Source organism: Plutella xylostella, chromosome 21 (assembly GCF_932276165.1).
Source record: "Plutella xylostella chromosome 21, ilPluXylo3.1, whole genome shotgun sequence".
Taxonomy (NCBI): domain Eukaryota; kingdom Metazoa; phylum Arthropoda; class Insecta; order Lepidoptera; family Plutellidae; genus Plutella; species Plutella xylostella.
In genome coordinates, this window is record NC_064001.1 from 2,092,104 (window position 1) to 2,116,819 (window position 24,716).

The window sequence follows — 24,716 nt, forward strand, 5'->3', positions numbered from 1 at the left end:
ACCTCGTTTTGTTTTCTGTCAAATCTTTTTTAGTTCAACCTAATGACAACCATTGTACCAATGAGTAAAGTCACAAATCTTCTAACTGGACACATTCAAAATAAGAGCCCAGTAGTAGAAGTAGGGTGTTATTTGACGTTTCTTATACACTGACAGTCCATCTTGTTCGTAATAACATCGTTGCTTCTTATCATCTCTTGTTCAAAATCACAAACAAAAGACAATCACAAAAGACAAAATACTGAAACCTCCCAAAATCCACAGAAAATGCACGTGTACAAGAAGACTTTGCAAGCCCTGATCTACCCGATCTCGTCGACAACTCCGCACAACTTCGTACTCTGGACGGCAACTTCTCCGACTTACTGCTACGAGTGCGAGGGTCTGCTCTGGGGCATCGCCAGGCAGGGGGTCAGGTGTACGGAGTGCGGGGTCAAATGTCACGAGAAGTGCAAAGACCTGCTGAACGCTGACTGCCTGCAGAGTAAGTACTGCTTAGTGCCGTTGAGTAGTAAGAGCCCATATAAAGCTGCGAAATACGTGACGTCTCGCTCTATCCCATGGAACACCTGCAAGTTGGAGGTTGATGAGGGAGCCCTAAATGGTGTTTTTTCAGGGTGACGTGGAATATATTCGGCAACTGATTTGAAGATGTTAATGTTGGATTGGAAATGGTTTTGAAATGGACTACCTATTTCATTTTTAGGTTAACTAATAATGTTAAAATTTATTGTCGTGCATTATTGCAAAAAGACAAATTTGTTACAGTTGTTTTCTGGTTTAATTAAACAAAAACAATAATGTATATTTGCAATAATGGACTGAATTTGAATTTTATATATTTTGTGTGTTATAAAACTGTACTTGATTTTTTTCAATTGCAATAGGCATAATTTTATAATGATATAATTATTCATTATTACTTTTAAATCCGCAATTTTGCAATTGGAAAATTTAATAAATGTGTACTTTTAAATGTCTTAAATATACGACTATCACATTTTACAAAATATTAAAGTAAAAGATTAATTAATACATTATCGAACACACGTAGTATAGTGTAATCATTTGCTCTTAAAGAGATTAGGTAATAATGAAGAAAATCTTGTTAAGAAAAATAAAAATATCCACGATAAAAACGCATAAATCAAGGGTGGCCATAGCAGGACCCCGTTCACGCTGGGCTGCCAAGAACAGGCCACTTCTCATTAAGATGAGAAGAGTCAAGACCTCTTGACAGGTCACTCGTTATGCACAAGGACTTTGTTCGACTTAGGCCTACAAAGAAAATCGATAGTTGATGTAAGTCCCATAGCATAGCCAATTTTATTAGAATAATCTTATAAGAAAATCTTATTAAGTCAATTTGCGCCGCAAAGCTAATGAAAAAAAATATTAATTAAAACCGCTGATCAGTTTTTACTGAAGCTAATTTCATAATTATGAGAAAAATATAGTGTTTTATGTAGACGACATCCTTTTTGAAAGTATAATTATCTCTCTAAAATACTAACTACCTACTACGGTACTATTGTGGACATATAAACGTATAACTTATTCGTCTGAAGCGCAGAGTTGTATGAATTCGAAGCAGTATTATCTTGTTGAAACTTTATGTGTCCACTTCGAGTTTAGGAAGAGCTTCTTAATGATATGGACTTCTTGAATCCTGAATATGTTGTTTAACTTTATGTTTGAAACTACTACACTTATCTGAGTTCTACCTTTTGATAATTGAAGTGTGAATAACGATGTACCTACCAATTAATAAATTAAAAAATAATAAAATAATAATGATCTACTTCTGTATCTATGTATGCACGGTACATTTAATAAATTAGAAAAAACTTAATGTTTTTTTGTAAGAAGTGATACTCGTTAATTATCTGCAATCTTGAACCTATCAGCTTTTTACTGTTTCTGAATTACCTACTTACGAAATTCTGTTAGCCTTAATTGTTTAGGTGATGACTAATAAAGGTAATATTTAATGTGTACTTTAATATTGTTGTAGTAAGAACTTAAATTGCATGATTAATGCATGTGATGTTGTCTACCGCTAAAACACTCGGAGAAACATTTACAAATTAGTCATTAAACTCAGCAGCTAGAATAACTAGGTGATCAACCATTACAACATGAGCACTATCGCGACAATCCTTTACATTTCCTATTTTAGTATTACCTCCCTTTTTATTTTATCTACTATTTTATGTATTTTTTATATACTTCCCCAAGACCTCATATAATAACGTGCATGACGATTACCCTTGGAAATTTCTAAACCCTAGCTTTATTGGTGTGCATGGCTATCAAAAATTTGTCTTACCCCTTTCTAATCCCCTTTCTTACACTGAAATTACGTTTTAAATTTAAATATTCTATCTATAGATTCCATTTGCACGTTCACCGGAGGTTTGCAGTCGGAAATAAATCTGTTTCTTTCGCAGATTGAATTTGTCAGTCGACTGCAAGCCGAATGACATGAAGTCCACACTTTGGAACCTACAATTTATACTTGGTTTTGATTTTGACTGAATTGAATTTCATTTTGTATGTTTAATTTAATTTAAATTATATTTTTTTTGTAACTTACTATTATTCGTATTTCAAAAACTTTTCATTTTTTTTGTTCCGTATAACAAGAGCCAAAATCTTTCTTTCTACGATCTGGTTTTAGAGGATATATTTTCTAAACTTTATGTTACCAAAGTGTGGACGCAACATATTATCGTAGTTAGGGAATCTGCTACCACCCTCCTTGGGTTTCCCCGCCCAGTGCCGAAACTTATAAGAGCCCTTATTAACTTTATTACTCACAATACATTCTTTCTCTACCTTACTTTACATTCTACACTAAAGTACACGCAGCCTTCCCCACAATAAATGTTGTTTTAACTCCAGAACTGGACACAAAGAGTGACCTTGGATCTTTCTGTACAAATGTGCCTGCTACCAATGTCTGCACGTCATCCAGTGTTTGCCCACTTCAATATTATATGTGGTCCTTTAGTTGATTTCTCATATTATTATGTTCCTCTACCGACTTTCTGTGTTAATTTCTCTGTCTTTGTTTTCTGAACTCTCGTTCTTTCAGAACTTTTGTCTAGTGCTTAAGAAACGTTATTAAATGTTGATTATTAAACTGCAATCCGATGCGGATTAAATAATTGAATCAAATGAGACTTAACCAACAAACATAATACTTGGACATACAGTACAAAAAGGGTGTTAAAATCATCCTATCACTTGACGGCGGCGGAGCGACCGTCATCCCCGTAGCGTAGAATAGATTATATCTCTGACGGTCGTGACGCACCGAGCAAGCGATGGGATCTGTGGATACTATAGCAAGGCGCCGTGCTCGGGCGGGCCTCGGCTGGCGCAGCTGCAGGTCAACGACCGGGCCAGAACCGACCGATGCACTAAGTACGGTAGTGTTGTCGGCATCTGCCCCGAAGTGGCCAGCAGCGGCCGGGGCCGGCGCGGGCGCGGGGCGGGGGACCGGCCCGGCGCACCCAGTGCCAGAACAGTCTCGGCACCGCCTGAGTAGTGTGCTTCGCAGGGGCGGCCGAGAAGTCCTCCAAGCACGGGGCCGAGGACAAGGCCAACTCCATCATCACCGCCATGAAGGAACGCATGAAGCAAAGAGAGAGAGATATGCCGGAGATCTTCGAACTTATCAGGTATGTGTCCTTTTGAACTGACCCTCTGTCTTCGATGCTTAATTCCTTTGAACTAATTCGAGCAGCTAATGTTTTTGATTAAAGGACCGCAACAGGTATAATATAACATGTTCTTCTTAATAGTTTTGTCCGGTTAAAAGACAGATCCTTTTCATTGCAATAATCAGATTTTAAAATGCACTATGTTTAGGTGAATACAAACATAGTACGGCATTTGAGCAATCCCTTTGGCGATTGGCCTTTTCGATCAATAATAGCGCAGAAATTTTAATATCGCCGCTCGCGACATGCCGTGATATGTTCACACCTTCAAAGTACCTTTTATCGACCAATGAAATCGCACGAATGTCCATTATAAAGGTTTGAGATTGAGACTGGTGTGTATGTGACAGACAAGTCTTCAGCATCGACAACGAGCAGCACGGGGCGCATATGAGCACGGTGAAGCAGTCGGTGCTGGACGGCACCTCGAAGTGGAGCGCCAAGATCGCTATCACAGGTTCGGTGACGATGCATGGATGTTGTGAGACTAATCTTTAACCCCTATAGGACCAGTTGAAGCAGGAAGCGGACGGTGAACGACTCTCCAGAGAAACCGACACAACACACATACATTAAAGTAACCGTGTTTCCTTTCATGTGGCGGCAGGCGGACTTTTAACGTCGATCCCGATACTCACATAGACAGCCTCGAACAGGCCGAGCAGGTCACTATAGAAGGAACCTCCAAATGGTCGTGCAAGATCGCCATTACAGGTTTGCGACGGTCTTTCGCGGCTCACGAACCGCACGTTCGCAGTTTTGGCTCTATTAGACAGACTCTTCGCCTGTTTCTGTCGCCGGTTGCCGACTCCCCTTCTTTAAGGTGAAACGGTTAAAGAAGGCGAGCGGTGATCGCGCGACTCTCTGCATATCCTACTTCAAATACTAACCCAGTTCGACCACGGTCAATACTGCACCGCCTCCCATCATCACCATTGAATACTAGCTTGATTGACCATCACACAAGGGAAATTCCACGAATCAATTCACACACTAATCACGTGAGTTTTATTACTAACAACACTGAATATTTTGTGAGTCCTATCATGCACACGATTTTGTATTCTCTCTACACTGAAACACATTTATGTCGCAAATATTGTACGTTAATTTACTAATGCCTACAGAGATTGGTTGTACGTCTGCCAACTTGACTCTGAATGCATGAAGTCACAATACACATGAGTACCTAGCTAACGGCGTGCTAGCACTACAATTTGATTACCGAGGGCTGAGCTCCATCTAATCGCAACTAACCTAATTATTAGTCAATTATCTCAATTGATTATTAGGAACTAACTACATAGCTTGCTGATTAAACATTTACAACTAATGGTTTTCATTTCACCTAAGACTGAACCAACTTAGATCTCTAAATTATCGTTGGCAGAAAAAGATTCGTGAAAGTTCCATTTTCATTAGATTTGAATCCCAACCCCCTCTTCTTTAGACATTCTTCTATTTGAAAATTTCTTCGAAGTTGAAACTAGAAGTTGGGTTTGAGTAGTCGCTATGTTCACTTGTTTAGAGATCGACTTTTGGGAATAGACAAATGGTTTGGGTTTGGTAGTTTCGAAGTTAGAGTCTTCTTTTGACCCCCATTTTGCTCACACACACTTTTATAGAAATTACGACTAATTTTGTAGGCTAAGAAGAAATTTATGTATGTTGGTAAGTATAGAAACGGTAAGACTTTGATCTAAGTTACTATTAATTATAAGCTACACTGCATTGTGTTTGTTATTATGCTATTTAGTAAGCTCTGTTACACGAAAGCAAATCAAGAGCAATTAAATTTAGAAAAGTTAAAGTACCTATATATAAGTTTATTTTCATCTCCATATAATAACTTAATATGAAGTATTGTTGCTGTATTATCTAAAGGAATATAAAGTCAACAGATTTATCATTACAGACTTATGTATTTTTTGCCTGAAACCAATCCAGTTTCAATCTGTGAGACATATCCCTAAAATCCGTTTCACCGCAAATTATTCATGAGAGAATTTAATTATTAAAATGGTGAAAGTTGTGTTGCCACCTTAAAAGCATTGATTGTTTTTATAGTATTTTTTTAACTAACGAGTACCGAAACTTTTTTTACTTCGTTGCTATTGGTCCACCTAATTTATTACTTGCTATTGTTAATAACAATAACTCATCTCAATCTATCAACTTCGGAAATTTGCGGGACTACTCAGTACTCGTTTGTTAAAAACATAGAGTATGGCAGTTTTTAACAGCATGCGGATTTCATCACGCACGCGGAATTACACGCCATTTTCCCGCGTCTTGCGTACATATTCCACGCGTTACAATGAATACTTGTATGAACGCGTGCGTGATCAAATCCGCATGCCGTTAAAAACAGCCCATGCACTTTGCAATTTCACTCTTAGCTGCCAAATGCTAATATTCTCCGTTTCTGGCAGTAATCTGTGCCCAAGGCCTCATCGCGAAGGATAAGAGCGGCACCTCGGACCCGTACGTGACGGTGCAGGTCAGCAAGATCAAGAAGCGGACGCGGACGATGCCGCAAGAGTTGAACCCGGTGTGGAACGAGAAGTTTTACTTGTGAGTTACAATTTTATTTATTATTATCTTCTGATATATGTAAATATATTTTTTATTTAATAATAAAAGAAAATAATATGTCATTGCCGAATGGATAGTCCGGGGCTAATATTCAGCGACACACTAACATTTTGCTGTTTTAACCTAGTTTGTGGCATCACGGCTATTCTAACACAAATTTCAAAATTGACCAGATGTTTTTTACGTTTCTTACGCCATTTCTTCTCCCCGTTGACTGAGCCTTTGTGAATTGATGGTAAACTCCTTTATAATTTTGACAATCGATAAATACCTAATTGTAAAATTTTGCATTGAATTAATAATTAAGATTCAATTTTATTCTATATACGTTTTAATTAAAAACCAAACTCTTCTAAATCTAATTCTAAAGCTAATACAATACAACAACAACCTTTCCTTTCACATAAAATTTTGTAAATTTAAATTCCAAATTGCCACCGCTCTCACAGGTGCGCGTAATGGCCTCCATAAGTGACACATTCAACTTAACATATTAAAATATAACCTAGCCAAAGTTAAAACTTGTGACAAGGATGAGAGGAGATAATTTTTAAATAATTCAACCTTATTTTGTTTTAGTGAGAAATTTAAACTTACATTTAAGGTACTGGATATTGGGAGGTAGGTTCTAACAATGAAATTAACATGAAAAGAGCGTAATACGTAGCAGTTCTGAAAAAAACACTTTCAATCTGAAGTTATGTTTTATTTTTCAATTAGCGGGGTTTATTATTCACAATTATTTTTCAAATAGTCGATCTGCCGTTTAACCTTAAATCTAGCTCTAACTGCCTACCCTTTCGGGGACAATTTTACACTATCTTCTAACATGTGAATCTTGTTACAGCGAGTGCCACAACTCTTCCGATCGTATAAAAGTGCGCGTGTGGGACGAGGACAATGACCTCAAGTCCAAACTACGGCAGAAGCTCACGAGAGAATCTGACGACTTCTTGGGACAGACCATCATTGAGGTGAGTGCGTGAGGGAAACAGTTTAAAATATAATTGTATTGCATCCTTAACTCCATGGTATGCAGTGTATGTGTATCAGCACATATAAGCATAACGTAAAGGGATCGCATTTTTCTTCTGTGAAGCATGCGTTCGCGACCTCACGTTCTACTGGTTTACAGAAGAAAAAGAGGCCATCCCTTTACGTTAGTCTATATGTGCAGTGACCTTAAAATATAGTGCCCATATTTCAGCCTTTCAGCTTACGGGGGGTTTTCACGCCACGTTAATCTAGCTACTTATTTAATTTCGAATTGACATATTCTTCGTATATGAATAGTAAATATTCCTTGCATTAAGTGAAGCAAAATAACAGCTTTATCTATCGCATTAACGTAAAGTCCTTTCTATGTTTGATGGAATCGGGCGGATGATCATATTTCACCGCCTCAGAGCATAAGGCTCACCAGTCTCAAGGATTTCCAGTAACAATATACCTTAAATATTCAATATTCATGTCAGAATTCAATGGGTCTTATCTGGAAAGCTAGAAATGCCAGTTACATTATTCAGTTATGCTACAGAAATGCTAACATTATTTCAGAGGGTTGCTTTAAATCTTAATTATTTTGAGATTCCTCTGTTAATGTAGCAACTTAATGCCACTTAAATCCTCTCGAGAACATTGTTTGCTGGATTCATTAATATTCCGTTTGTCCTGTCGACAGTGGTCTTAAGCATACAATTGTTTCTATCTTAGGGCTAATTCACACCAAAATGGTAGGGACTAGCGACAGGCAGTCGGCAGCAACCAATACGAGGGATTGTCAATTTAAATTTTTACCTTAGCTGTTACGGGTTTAACACTAATTGTGTATTTAAGAGCATGGCTACTGGCTAAAAGTCCAAACGTGCTGTGCTAGGCCTTCAGACGATACATTATTTAGGCAGGCTCATTTTGTGCACCGCACCAGTGACCTCTGATTGCAAGTTGTGCGACATCAGTACACATTCCCGTTGGCATCCCGCAAGGCGGCCTGCTTTACCCACCGCTGCTCGTTTATCTCTTCGTCAACTAAAACCTCTCTCTCTCCCTCCAGGTCCGGACTCTCTCCGGCGAGATGGACGTGTGGTACAACCTGGAGAAGCGCACGGACAAGTCGGCGGTGTCGGGCGCCATCCGCCTGCACATCAACGTGGAGATCAAGGGCGAGGAGAAAGTGGCTCCCTACCATGTGCAGGTCAGTGACAAGCTTATTGGTTGTAGTAGGGCCATAAAATCTCTATTGAGCGACCGACCCCATAAACCTACACCCAGTTTATGGAGAATCGACAGTTTCAAAAGAGTCCATATATCAAAAGTATCGACAGTATCAATAGTATTGATAAAAGCAATGGAATTTATAAAATTTATGGAATCGATAAAAAATACCTAATCGTAATAGTATCAATAGCAGTCGATAGAATCGATAGTAACGAGTGGTACAACCTAGAGAAGCGCACATCAACGAGATCAAGGGCGAGGGGAAGGTGGCTCCTTAACATTATGCAGGTCAGTGACGAAACTGTTATACAACATAATACTATATGTATTGCAGTTTTTTTTGGTTTATAATTGACCTCATAAATATGCCCCCAGGTGATATGGAAATCCATTGAAAGTATCGATATATATCGACTATGGAGCAGCAACAGTTGTTGGTTAGTCTTAAGGCATTAAGGCGACATAAACGGCATCTTTAGATGGAAGAATAATCGTGGAAGTACGTTAAAGTCACGTGAGCAAACGTTAAACGTCATCTGCGAATCCGAAACCTGAATTCAGCGTTTGAATGCATCAATCACATCAATGAACAAGAATCAGACTGGCAAATAACCAACAATGGCCAACGAAACAACACTCAACACAGTCAAACGGAAAGGCGGAAAACAGACCAAAATTAGCCCAATGGCTATCGCCTAACATTTGCACATGTAGCGGTACAAAGCAATTTGCATTTCTCATAATGACCAGTTTCGCGGCCCGCCTACTATCGCGGCACGAGTGATTTTCACACGCGAATTACCGGTATCATGTTGCAGGCACGGGCACGTTTTGAGCTAGAAATGTTCTGGCTTTTGACTGCTCGAATTGTAGAAACCGACCACGATAACTTTGCTATTTAAAAAATTGCCAACACCAACAAAAAAACACTGTGCCATGGTTGGTAGGTATATATTATTATAAATTGAGGCCATTTGGGGAAAAAATAATCTACCATATTTTAACCGTTGCATAACAACGCGTTGTCAGACTCTAAAGGTAGAAGTAAGAATTGTTTTTCCTCGGTCTTTTTCGCTGTTATTAGACACATAACATACAACTTGTCTGTCTGTCTACCTAATACTTATACATTTTTCAGCAAGCATCTGAATCTATATATTATGTGGGAAGATACTCGTATTTATTTATTTTTAGGTAGTCTTTGTATGTGGTTTTTTGCTATAAATAGGTACTTTTTTGAACCCTAGTTCCTTTTCGGGAGTTTTTGAACTACCGATTAATTATTGAAATGTAGTTTGAGTTTTTGAATAAATTACAATACTTATCGCAAACAAAAAATAATCTACGATCCACAAATAGCTTCTTCATTAACCTATATAACAGTTTTTGAATTAGGTAAGTACCTATTAATTATTGAAATGTAACTTCATCATTATGACTAATTTGAATGTCAATTTAAAGATAAATCGTTAAATAGCTCGCTTTAAATTCTCAAAAACAGAATTAGAAATAAGAATATCAGAACATTAAAAGCAATGTCCATGCCTCGGGCTAATCTTTTGATGAATACTCGTCCTTGACTTTATTCAAACTTCCCTTTAGGCCTATAAATTTAATTTTATTGGCATATAGTCCATTGAATCCTGGTAAGTACCTAATTGCTAAGGTAGCCAAATTGTACATTTAATTTATTCGTCAATATATAAATTGGAGTTAATTGTTTTATGAAATTGGTAAATATATTCTGTAGGTTCGTTAGGTGCGACCTTTGATCAATACGCGTAATTACGCTCTATGCTCAAACCTATTTCAGTGAATTTCTAGTTTTACCTGTTAAAAACATATTACATTCACAGCTACCGACCAGGTTGAAAAGATTTATATTATATAAGGTTTTTCTTTTTTTTGTTTGTTTAGTTTTACCTATTTGTTATTTTCCTTCCTTTTTTTTTTGTTTTTGTGTATTTTTGGCGTGTGGTGCTGGGCACCGAATAAAGAATTTTTATCTTTATCTTTATCTTTTATCTGAAATACCTGGTTCGTTGCTCCTATTTCATTGGAAATCATCTCATTCTGTGCTCAGTGATTATTTATAAATTCATACTTTTACTGCACAATAATTTACAAATCCTGCCAGAATTCAAGTATCAGAAAGGCAGTGCTACAAAAAATATAATTATGTAAGTAGTGCAATACAAGCCCTTTATAGTTCAACTCTTGTGATTCAAAGTGTTCAACCAATCACAATAATGGCTTGAATGGCTTGAAAAATAAGCAGCTGGCAATTTATGCCGTGTCATGTTATTTTAAACGCACAGTGGCACACATTAACTAGAGTTGATTTGCGCCACCATTAATGTTAACTCAATTTGACCATATTAATGGTTTTAACCAGAAAGGCAATATTCGTGTCGTATTCGTTGTGAGTCTAACACAACTATACATAGGTACATAGACACAACATTTAGAGGGATTATTTTCAAACCAATACGTATTTTTTGTTATAAAATGAACCTTGGCTATATTCGCTACGCGCACTGTAGATACCTCCATCATATGAATAAACGATTAAAGTTTTGAGCTTATTATATCAGTGATGCGACTATAAACATTATGACAGCTATATTACTATGTTTAGCCCATTTTTCATACCAATTATGCATATTTTTTAAAGCAGCCACGCCGCTACACGGGTTTGTTATCGACGTCGATAAACTCATTTTATGCACATTCTACCAATCACAACGTGGTATTTATAGCGGATCGTGATATAGTGACGATTATCTACGTCGATAACGAACCCGTGTAACGGAAGCAGTTTTTAACAGCCTCTATTTTTGAAGTGACGCTACAGTAGCTCTATTGCTTCAAGAATTTTGATTGAGTTAACAGCCGTCTACATTGTAGTAATGCGTAAGATCAACAGGTCCCCCGTTCGTGGCTCAGTGCCTTCTGGCCTAAAGCCAACCTGTCCTTGCAATCACGAGGCTGTTGTCTACCAATTAGTGTTGCGACTTTATTAGGGCTGAGTGAAATACTGAATTCACAAGGTAAAACCTTACACCGCTTGTTATACACGCGAGCAATGAAACTGTTCCAGTGACAATAGCATCGAAATTACTCATAAACGGTAAAGATATTGGAGTACATTTATAAGCACACCATCGTTTTAGACCTCTAGCTATCGGATCGCGAACACAAGTGCGAGGGAGAGATCTGATAAGGTGGTTCGCACGTGTTAGCACGTTTGTTATGTCTTAAGTATAGTGTTTAATTGTTTATACTTAGAATTGTATTTATACCTCCAAGTATGGATCAAGTAAGTCTTGTTTTGCTAGCTGTAGGTGTTGATATAATTAATATTTTTGTCCTCAAAAACAACGGAGTATCAAAATGACGTTTGACTAGTGTATTCTGTTATGTGTACGTGCCTGTTTCTTTCTAGGTAAAATGTTCGGTTAAGAGAGTGCTCGTAGCAATTTTTTATCAAAAACGTTTCTCCGGTTATAAATTATTATAAAACTCATTTCTTCCCAAATCGCTCGGGGCTGTTCCTTCGCTTTGGTTATTTACTTTATTTACTTCCAAAACTTAACTTAAACTGTCTCCTTAAATGACTCAAGGGGACAGTGGAATAATTAAAGTGTTGTTAATACACTTACGGGCAATGAAAAGGTTCCACTGAGAAAAGCACCAAATTACTCCTAAACGGAAAAGGCTAGCTTAATGACGCTTTCTGCAACATTGAAGTATATTTAACATTAATTTAAAAACGGTAAAGTTTTGTTCTTATTTTAACTTAAAGGTTTGAAAAAATTAGGGTTGTTTGGTGGCATTTTGTGTGTGGAACCTTTTCATTTCCCACTGATATGGTTGATTGTATGACTTGTAGGAAAAAGGTTACTTCTATAACATACAAATTTTACCTGCCTTCAAGTTAATATTATTGTATTTCAAATTAATAATGTAAACGAATTTAGCTTAGTTGCCCGAATAACGAGGCTTATTACTACGCAACCGACGTTATTCCCAAAAAAATGCGAGTTACCGGGAAACTTTTTTGTGTAATAATATTTCATTATTTCTCCTGTAATATCGGAATAAAAGACTTTATCTAAAAGAGCCTTTGAATATTATATTACATTTATACGTAGCTACGATATAGTATCTTGTTACAAGGCGATAGGGTTGTGTTTCGTGCAGAAAACAGATGGATGGTGTATGAGAATTTGTTCTAGAAATCTTTGAGCAGATGCGGGCGGCTAGCTCTGAAAGTTTCAGGAATAAATGTGAAAAGTTGAAATCCCTCCCGGAGGTATCTCGGCTAATGTACAAGTATAATTTCATTCGCTTCTTGGACGCATGGACCGCGTTTAATGCATATTTTATTGTTGCTTTTCTATTTATATTATACGGAACGTGTAATTGTAACTTATTATTTTCTTTACATATAGGTACAATTAACATCCAAGACTTGAAAAACATAATTATCTTACCTAGAGGAATCAAAAAAGATTTGCCATGAAACTCGTAAAAGCTTTGTCGAAATCGGGGTAGACATTTTTTGTTTTTAATCCACAAAAATCAAAGCAGTTTTCTTGATTTTGACGTGCCTAATTAATTTCAAATTTAGAAACGATAAGGAAAAGAATAATGTTTAATAAGTGCAAATTTAAAAAAACCTCTTTATTCAACCCTGAGAGCAATTCTAGAATATAAAGTCACAGCATTATACAGTCCTAAAGCGCCAAATGTCAAATAGTATAAAGCAAGTTCGGTAAAATATATTCAGAAAGTTTGTCGTCCCGTTCTGGTTCTAGGTCTAGCGTCTCACAGACTATAATTCACTCGTATCTAGTTTGTTTTTGGTTCTGTGACGTGTTAGGAGTTACTCAATAACTCTATTTATGTTCGGAAACTAGTGATATTGATTTTATTGGAGTTGTGAGAAGGTTGACATTGATAGAGTATTTTCTGTTAACGTAACTAGCTAGGTTTTGACTTTCTGTTAACCCACTTGTTACGAGGAAAAAATACAACGCACAATAGTCGTAATCATAGAAATGTAAACTTTAACGACTTCTCAGAAAACCCATATCTATTTGACATATACCCAATAATACCCATATCTAATGCGTCTTTTAAGGACGAATAGTAAAGGTCAATGAGGCACATTCTGAAGGCAAAATTATTTTAGTACATGGGTTTCATCAAATGCATAATCTTATAATTGATTCTCAAACAAAGAATTTTACGGTTTGACCAAAATTAAAATTTGGTGCCTTCAGATTTACTACCAATGGGAAGCCACACTAATGTAGGTCCATCTAGTTCGTAGTTCGTATTTAAATATCGTACCTACATTCTACTACAAAAGACGAACGAAGTAAAACTATTTCTACATGACATTTAAATCACAATAATAGCGGTAATAAACTAGATTTGGTCGTCAAATGACAGTTACATCGTAACGTTCATATTATTTTTGCTTTGTTTGTGCTACATAGGTATGTTTATCTTCTATAGCTTTTGTTTGTACTAGAACTAAGTAATCAGCGCCACTTAAAAAACTAATTTCCTACTGGTAAACAGAGTTTTATAGGTAAACCTGTTTGTCATGATACTTGTAATCCTAATTTTTAAACCTTATTCTCAATTGGGCCCGCTAGTTAGCGATGTTAACACGCTTAAAAAGTGCAATTTGATGTTGCCAACCAAAGTTTTTCAGAAAGATCCCCTGAATAACTTCGTTTCGTGTGATCCATACTTTTACTGACAACTTTTTATTTATGACCTGTCAGAGGAGCGCTGCTGGCTGTACATAGAATCTCAATATTCCAACGGTATCCAAGTATTACAAGCTCATGTCATGACTTGCGCATTCCTTGAAATACCTAGAAGAACATTTTACAAATGGCTCCCGTTATTAAGTTCACTTAGTTCGTTGTATCACTACGTAAATATACAGGCGTGAGCCTGACTCTATAAAAAGCGTATTAATTTCGTGTATAAACAACACATAGACTATTTTTAATCCGGAAATCCCACATGAAAAACTTCAAATTCGATGCGAAGCTAGTCAATCAATTCCTAAATAAGGTTTTATCCAAATTAATTATTAATTTACCTTTATATACTGTATACTTACACAAAGAACAGTTACTTGCCTGTTGTAAAAATACAAATTCAGACTTCAAATAACACAGTCAAGTGGTCTGATTTTTTTACCTGTATTTATATTATCATTACAATGTATTTTATTATTCATTTGGACGGACTTCGATCGTCGTACTCAGAATTCTACCATTATCCGTTGGAGTGCTCATAAAATATTCAGTTTTAATTTAGTTTATTTACTTGTGCCCATGTTTTCTGAAAGCTGGTAGTTTATGTAGATATTCTATAAATGCTTATTATATAGGTACCTAATTCTAACTCAGGTATACTTATCTCTATATAGAATGATTTGAAGTGCTTGTTAGTGTTATACAGAGTGTTGCAAAAAAAAAGCACTAGTAATCTGAATGGGTTTGATTCTGGGGGTCATTTTGAACAACTTTTGTTGTGTGTACAATTTTAGACAATTCGGGTTTGAAAATGTATAAGTATATAGCGTAGTTTTGAACACATATATACAAAGTAGAAATCCCAAATAGCAACAGAAACTCACTGAAACTTCATTAAAAAATACTATTAAATTAGTAAGCATGTACCAGTTCCAGTGGACAAAGGAATTCGGACGCAACCACGAAAACGTTTCTATTTCTGTCTTCTCAAAGCCTAATTTCGTTCAGCAGCACTTGTAATACAATGAACTGGAGCAGGTTGCAACGTTTGGCGATAGGAATAGGGTAGACTTTGCTGTGGCAACAAATTGACCGGGGTGTAACTGCCTAGCGTTGTAATACAATTAAAAAGTTGCTTGCGTGAATGAAACACAACCCGCGACCTCTTTCACTTCTAACTATCCGTGAGTGCCTATTACCTACTGTTCCTTGTGTGAATATAGCAAGGAATTTGTTTATTAAGTTATTAAAGTTTATTTCTCGTAGCCACAGTATACATAGGTAAATTATAACTCAATGCTTGTAGCACAAAGTGGGTAAAGAATTCGAGAACCACGCACGGATTGAAGCATTAACTTGTTTAAATGTGATTGATTGATGTTTTGATCCTGAGTATTTCTAGCCATATTTGATGGCGACAACACTCATCTATACTCAAATATGGCTGTAGTAAATTCATTAATCTGACAAAATTGTAACAGATCTTTAAAAAAAACTCAAGCAGCTTACTATGTCTCGTTTACTTGAATGTTTCGGCCATTCGTGGCTTTTCCGCACAATTTCACGATATTTATTGACCTTTGTACTGTAAAAAAACCCCTAAATCCTGCCCGCACAGTTTGGCTTAAGTATTTTATATCTTATCGGGCGTTTTATAGCAACTGCTATAAATTCTCACAGTAAAGACCCTCCGAGAAGGATTTGACGTTTGACCGGATTGTAAACTTTTTACTACACGGGAAATTTAATCAAGATGATATTGGAGCGATAGTGAAAAATACCCTAAATGAGATTTGTTATCAAAAGTATAACAGCTTCATTTTACGTTCAGTAGTTATCATTCATGTCCAAATCAGAGGTTTATTTACCTTATTATTATCACCCAGTACTAAACCATACTTAATAAATTTGGTAACCTGGCCTACATTTTCATTCACCTTTCCAATTTTCTTCGGACAAGGCCCGGAACTATTAGCCCGGAGTCCTACACCATCGACATAAATATTGCTACCTTTGAGAAGCCCTTTCTTCTTAATTAGGAAGATAAATGCTTCAATTCGCTTCCGTAAGGGTTCTTTTGTACTACCTAGTTACCATTGGTATTGGTGAAATCAGTTATATAACTTTATAGAGTTGCCTAGGATTTTATTTTATAACCATATTATCATCATCATTAAATAATTTTATGTAAAAAAATATGCTAAGTGCCAATTTCTCCATAGTGGGTTATCTAACCGACAGGGATTGATTTATAAATTAAATCTCATCTCCATATAAAATTCATGACAGATGTGTCAAAAGCCAACCACTACTCTCTGGTTATGCTCTAACCGACTATGGAGAAATTGGCACTAAACCTCTGTTCTGCACAGACTGCTTAATAAATGCCCACGTCACAATCACATGTCCGCAAAATCTGTATAGCTGTCAAAATATTTCACTGAGCTTAGATTGAAAAAAAAACGAGCCATCCACTATTCATCCCGGCCGCAGAGCATGCATTAATCATTGTCCAGCCCTATCCGGTTCGATCCGGATTGGACCGGGTCCGATCAGTTTTTTCCCGGACGAATAGTACGGCCGTGGCATACGGAATTCAATTTGCACTGACTGCATTTTATATCCACCCGCCACCCAATACGGTTTTTGTAACATGTAAAGTAAAAAATAACGCATATTTTTGTTTTTAATCCTACGAATAATGAAAACGGCTTTCCATTTGTTTTCGTTAATTAAGTTATATTTGTTTCATGTTTGTATCATTTTATATTTTTTTGTTTGAGCGCTGTTTGTATGGTTAATGTTTGCCTGTGGGATTTTATAGTTCACTTTTTAATTTTAAATAAATATCATACTGGCTTCAGGTCAAACCCTAGACCAGCTCTAGCTTTGTCTGATTACTTCTATGGCCTGATTAATACAAAATATTTACACCAAAATAAAAAGTTTTGATAGGAAATTAAAACAAAAAAATAATATATTATTGATATTATTTACTGGTGCGTTTTTAATGTACTTCAATATTGCAGAGGACGTCACTAACTAGCTTATCCGCTTTGGAGTAGGTATTTTGGTGCTTTTCTTACTGGAACTATTGCATAGCCCCTGAGTGTATATTTTATAATACAGTGTGTTACACAGCTTTTCATTTTGAACAACTTTTGTTATGATGACCTTGGGATATTCCCGAAAAAAAATATGTACCCCATACACAGTGTCACGTAAACAACCATTTTTTGTATGGGGAAGCATCTTTTTTTTACGTTGTATCCCAAGGTCATTATAACAAAAGTTGTTCAGAATAAAGAGCTGTGTAACATACTTCCGGATATGCACCTACGAAAGAATCACCCAACTATATTTTATTATTATATTTTTTATTTCAAATACAACCTACAAACTTTCTCTCGCCGCTTAAATATCTGCTGCCAGGTAGAAGCGAGGCTCCGGTCGATATTAAAATTAATTTGCAAGTAATTAACAAAATGACGCCTCGCAAAAACTTTATGAGTGGTTGGAACCGTTCGTTTTACTGGTTTAATTAAAACTGACATTAAGATGTTAAATTGAAATATATTTGTAAATTATATAGTTACATTTATGAAATGTGTGTGGGTAATAGAAGGTATAGCATAAAAGAAAATACCTAATGAGGGATATTTACTATACATATACAATGTCTTATGTTATTATTACACATATGATAAGCCAAAAGCAAATATCTTAAAACACCACTGGAAAATACTTAAATTTAATTTCTCGCTCATGTAGGAAATATAAAACTTAAAGCTATGTTTATTAAACCAGTATAAATATTACACACTCCATCTAATAAAAGCGGAAGTTATTATACTACCTAATGCATACTTTATAACAGTTTCAATGTTATTACGCTCGTAATAAGGAACACTATAAGCTTGGGTAGAGCAATCTTGACTTAGAAGATTTGTAAGCACTAAAATGAACATTTAACTTGTTATGAAGCATTTTGCTATTAAACTGGATAAGCATATTTTATTCTCTGAATTCATCCATATCTTATGACACCATCGTGCTAAAATTAAATTTGAGAGAAAAAAATATACTTACATACTTAAATAAATAAAAATGATTAACTTTTGAAGACATAATATTTATATACTCGGGTCTTGTGTATTTATATTTGTACTCATATCTGCTATTGGACATCGATATTTAGTCTCTGCCTAGCTTGGGGTTGGATGGCCGTGTGTGAGATCTCCCAACATTATTATTATTTTGAAGAATAATAATAATAAATTAATCATTTCATGTGACTTAGCTTAATTGCGATTTAAAAACAACAGAATTTATATACTCAATATATGAAATTATATAAAATTACAAAAACAATCTTTATGTAACACTGTAGAGAGTCCCAAATTAGAGTAACAAAATAAATGCTTGACATATCTTAACCCCTCGAGGACGCTTGAAGAGGTCGTCCCACAGTCTGTGTTACAACGCTATAGAAAACGATTCAAAAAGATTCCAGTTTGGGAGTTACTAACGAGAGGTAAAAAAGGTTTGAAATACATAGCTACTCGTAAGAACAGTATATAAGAGTTAATTTAGGGATTTTATTTACTATGTCCCAGGAGAGTTTTAAAAGGTTTTGCTTGAATAAAATATTTATTAACATCACTCCTACTTCCATCAAGGAATTATGTAAATCGAAATTATTGGTTCTGATGTTGAAATAAGACATAGGTCACTCTGACTATGACTATGTTTTATATATTTATTTGAAAAACATACAACTTTGCAACAATACAAGTATAAACTTGCACTAGGTTCACACAAGCCAATAACGAATACATGACTATACAAACTTATAAAACCGTGAAATATAAAAAGTTACAAAACATTTCGTGAACTTTGAAATGCGGAAACGGAAATGTCAGAGTCGAAGATAATATCGGCTGCTAATTGAACCGTTCTTTCGTGTTGGGGTGATTTGCTTAAGTTTGTATTAAATAGTCCCGTGCGCTTTGCTTCGCCTAAAAAGTTTTCCCGTGGGAATTACGGGATAAAAAGTAGTCTATGTATTTTCTCAAGGTCTAGACCATGTCTGAACCAAATTTCATTAAAAATCCGTTCAGTAGTTTTGGTGTGAAAGAGTAACAGACAGACAGACTGACACATCCTAACTAATATTATAAATGCGAAAGTAACTGTGTCTGTCTGTCTGTCTGTCTGTCTGTTACTCTTTCACGCCAAAACTACCGAACGGATTTGAATGAAATTTGGTATACATACGGTCTAGACCCTGGGAAAGAACATAGGCTACTTTTTATCCCGGAATTCCCACGGGAAAACTTTTTAAGGCGAAGCGAAGCGCGCGGGAACAGCTAGTTTATAATATTAGTTATAGAGCTTTCACTATGTTATTGTATTTTAGACGTTTCCTTATGTCTGGTAAGTAAAGTTGGTTTTCCTTTGCAGTCGTCAAAAATGTATGGGATTTGAACTGTCTAAAAACCAATAATGTAATGGACAGAGTATAAGATTAGGATTGTCTATTATTTCTATTTATTGCGGCTTCAGCTTCGTTCACAGATTCACACTTCTACACTTCTCACACGTCTGAGGTGCTAAATTTATGTTTATATTTGATCTTTATACATCGCTAGTTTGACCCCCGGAGGGGTTTTCAGGGATGTGAGTCATCTACTTAAAATGTTTAAATGAAGTTTAACTATAGCAGTTTACGAATATTGATTGATGATGATCATAATCATTTTAGAAACGAAATACTACTAACTAATGTCTATTCTTTTATCTCGGATACTAAATTGAAAAAGTGAAAAAAGTTGAATAAAATCTTGTACTAAGATTTCATAACTTGACATTTTCATCTGTCAATTTAGTACATATCTGAGATAAAAGAATAGATTTTACAATAATAATAATAATTATATAATAATATGTGGGGACATCTCACACACACAAAAAACTACTAGGACATTGGAATTTGCTACGACGTGGCGTAGCACATTGCTACACGTCGTCGTAGCACTTTGCTACGCGGCGTAGCCAGCTACAGCCGTAGCCCCTTATATTAATACTAGCTGTTCCCATATCATACCGATCCATAATGTATAACAAATTTCATTCAAATCCATTCATTAGTTTTGGCGTGAAACAGTAACAGACCGACAGGCAGACAGACAGACAGACACAGTTACTTTCGCATTTATAATATTAGTTAGGATTGGCATATGAAATCGGAGCAATTAAATGTTTTTGAAACATTGATCTTTGTTGACCTTGTCTTGACTGTGGGTTTAAAAAAAATAATAATGTTCGGTTGGTCATCGATAATATTCCGACCAGTATTTTAGATAGATAATAATTATGATGTCTGTCACATTTAATTATTGATCAACGTTGATTGGTCGAGCGAGACTGACATGTGTTAATTATTCAACCAATCATTGTCCTCAATTAGTTTGGCAATTTACCGCATATTTGATATTGATTATTGAAAACGTACACAACTTAAACACCTTTTCTAGTTTCGACCTGAACATGTGCTAAATTAAATTGTGAGCTAATTTATCGCCACAATGTTTCTAATATTAGATACATGAATAAGCTAAACTAAAATCGAATCTTAGGCAAAGTGTTCGATCATTACTAGGTAACACTGATTGCGTAGTGAGCGCAAAATTAGCAAACTGTGAAAACTCGATATACTAAGCCGGTACCTACGCCACTGACTTGGTTGTCGGCAAACAGTTTGTTTCCTTTCTTTGTCTTAAATAGTGCCTCTCCATCATTGGAGGTTGGCAGTCAGCTCTTTGCAGCGCTCTCTATTCTTGGCCAGTTTAAATATTTCTTCCACGGTTTTTACACCGGTCTACTCTTTGCTTCCTTAGCATTCATTAACTCGCTCTTACCTTATAAATAAGGGGTCCTATTTACCTACACATCAACTAGGTCTCTAAATCATTTGCTTGGTGACCGTTAATTTCGGGTCTCATTTAATACAAGGGCACAAAATTAAATCAAGGGAAGATAAATTGCTTTCAATGGACCCGCCCCAAGCGGATATCGTCAGAAAGGAGTAATTTAAATACGAAACGTGGCCTACTTTCAAGAATGAAAGGCTTTATAAATAAATTCCACGTGATAAATAATTCATCGCTGTTTGATTTTTCCCCAAAATTTTCCACATACTGAACGTCGCGTAGACGTGCCTTCAAAGTGGGTAGATGTTACATTAGTAATTACGGTTCAGTAGTAGTGAGCAGAGCGTTTTTAGGGATCTGTACCTCAGAAATTAAAAACAGAATCCTTATAGGATTTATCTTATCACTTTTTAGTCTCTGATTCGATCCCCGGCAGAGGCATTGAGATATGAATATAATTTACTTAATGAATTCCGATTAAATGGGTCCTATTTAGAAAGTAAAATCATAATCATCCTATGCTTCAACTCGATTTTCGTTTTAACCAAATTTTATGTTGACCATTTTGGTCATATAAATCTTTCAGCATTTTAACCAGACGGTATTTAAGCTTGGTCGGATTTATTTTTTAGTCCGGTAAAAGCATGTGAAATTGTTAAATGCCTGCATTTACCTCTCTATAAATGTGATGTATTATGTATACTTAGAATAAACCGGCCATGATTAAAAAAGTCTCGTCACTACTATTTTGCTTGATGAGTCTACTAATTTATTTTATGTCCTTGACTAAACATTATTTAGCTTTCCTCGTCAAGAGGAGCTGTAAGTTTGTGATTTTAAAACGAGTTTTTTGTAACGCAACTCGTTTCGATATCCCCTACATATATACCAGCGACAATTTCATCATAGTAGGTTAGAGCATAACCTGGGATTATTGCTTGACTATTGACACATCTGTAAAGAATTTAATATGGAGATGACGTATAATTGATTAACCTTTCCCTGGTTACTATCTAACCGACTATGGAGAAATTGGAGCTAAGGCTATCATCTCCAACTCTTATTACAAACATAGTTGGCGACGCAGATAGTGAAAGAAATCTCGCGTGAAAGAATAATGATTTTAGGAATATTCATTGCATATAATTGGAATAATCCATAATGGTAAGCAGACTACAGGAGGGTCACTCTATGTTAAAAAAAATATATGAACGATAGCAGTTATACAAGCGCTACGTACAACGACACAGAGTTTTAGCACAGCCGCGCACTGAAATTTCGTTGATTGTATTTTCTTTATTTCTATTTCTTTATGTTTAAGGTTGCCTGTAAGAGATCACTCTTAGCGATAAAGACGCCTTTTGTTCATTCTTTCTAGTTTATAAGTTTTGTCTGTATGTTTTGATTTTGTGGTGACCAATCAAGTTATATTGTATTGTATTGTATTGTATTGTAATCCAGAGTGTCCTCCCTGGTGCGAACTCAGCACTTCATTGGCACAATAAATTAATTGGTGTTACGTAACATAATGTCCGGAGTCCGGAGCGGACATGTCCGACTGTCCGCTGGCGGACTGTGACCAACTGCCCTGTCCGACACAACAAGCATATTGCGGTGGAAATCAATTAAATTGCTGAGCAAAATCCGTTTTCAATTAAAGTAGTTTTAATTAATGTCCCATTGTTTGGACGTCTCGATTGTTCCGTGGGTAAATGGAGCGAGTATTATTTTTGTTTGCTCCTAATTAAATCTCGTGTTGGTGAAAGCAAACACTATAAACTCGTAAATATAACATACAGACTATACAGAGTGTCCAGTAAATAGTGAACCGATGGGAAACTGGAGATACGGGAGATTGAGTATACCCAGTTTTTCGTTGGTCTACTCTTTACACCACACTTTATGGATAAAAATCCTATAATAATAATAATCGTGTAGCCTAGAAAACTCCATACCGAAGTTATTAACATTATGTTACATAAAAATAAATGTTAGTAAAAACATTACAACAAAGCTTTACTTAATATGTAAGTTCAGAAAACTTTATAATTCCTGAATTTAAGATTCGTACCAAAACATCATTTCAATTCAAAACTTAAACAAAATACTTATGCTAATGATTCTCGGGATCAAAGCTATTTGGTTACGGAACCCTAACTTTTAATTATAGCTTATAATACAATCTATAAAGATCCCAGAACTGTGTCATGGACTGAAATAATGAAGGCTGTATAATGATAGATCGGAGCGGATCCCGAATTGTGGAACCAATGTGAATCGATAATGGCGCCATGGTGCTAAAAGGAGTTTATTTCTTTTATTTTAATTTAATGTAATATATCTAATACACTCACGGGCAAAGAAACAGTTCCACATACAAAATTCTGATACCGAATGTCCCTAATTTATTTTATTATTTAAAAGGAAATTTGAAGAAAATATTTATGTTTTTAGTTGGTAATAAAATATTCTGATACATCGTTACTGAGTAATTTGGTGATTTTATCAATGAAAAAAATCCATTGATAAAATCACCAAATTACTCCTTAACGGAATTAGTACGTTAAATGTACTTAAATATTGCAGAAGGCGTCATTAAGTTACTTTATTCCGTTAAGGAGTAATTTGGTGATTTTATCAATGGAACTTTTTCATTGCCCGTGAGTGTACTTGTCTTTAAGTTTCGTAAATGTTGAAATATGTTCTACCCTTCAGTACCTGTATTAATAATAATATGGGGGTACATCACACACGGCCTGTGGTGCTGTTTTACAGAAAGTGAACATCACTAGGTACCTACCATACCGGTCATTTTCAATTGGACCAATAATTAAAAAACGTATTGTATTTTGTTATTTCTATTGCTGTATTAAAGATATTATCTCAATTTAATATTATTTTTATTGACAACCCACATAGGAAAGGATGGAAATAAAATATATATATTATAGTGGGCAAATATATAATTAGCAGATTCCCAGAATCCAAATGTTCATCCTTGTCATCCTATGTCACCGCTTGCGACAAAGATCATAATGTGTGCGTACCAAAATTATAATGAAATTAGGATAATCTTTTGTTCCGCAAAATTCTTTGATGTTGAAAAATATTCGTTATTTTTATAACAAGCTAGAAAGAAGCTTAAAAATAACGAAGTCATATTATAGTGCCACAAACTTATCTGTTCCGGTGACAGTTCAAGTAAATGTCTAATATTTCTTCATTCTATAAGATTTTAGTTTTTCCCGTAGTGTTAATTTGCCCTTGAGGTTTTAATAAACCCATCAATTCATCAACATCAACCATAGATTACTTTATCAATATACAATTAATTATTAAGTAATGAGATATGGATCAATTTAGTTCGCTCTCACCGGAACAGTACTGCTACTCTTGATACGCAAGACGGTTATTCATATTGCGTTAATATTGTGCTCGAGTCAGAACCAATTTCAATT

At 35.6% G+C, this 24,716-nt stretch overlaps 1 protein-coding gene across 1 annotated transcript in view; it reads left to right on the forward strand.

Annotated features, from left to right (window-relative positions):
- The window catches only part of LOC105391455 (protein unc-13 homolog A), a 65,428-nt gene that overhangs the window by 20,838 nt on the left and 19,874 nt on the right, over positions 1 to 24,716 (forward strand). The window contains exons 6-11 of the mRNA XM_038115665.2: positions 265 to 484; positions 3,566 to 3,686; positions 4,079 to 4,185; positions 6,161 to 6,302; positions 7,171 to 7,297; positions 8,377 to 8,517. Of these exons, the coding sequence (XP_037971593.2) occupies positions 265 to 484; positions 3,566 to 3,686; positions 4,079 to 4,185; positions 6,161 to 6,302; positions 7,171 to 7,297; positions 8,377 to 8,517 (858 nt within the window). The remainder of the gene's footprint in view (positions 1 to 264; positions 485 to 3,565; positions 3,687 to 4,078; positions 4,186 to 6,160; positions 6,303 to 7,170; positions 7,298 to 8,376; positions 8,518 to 24,716) is intronic.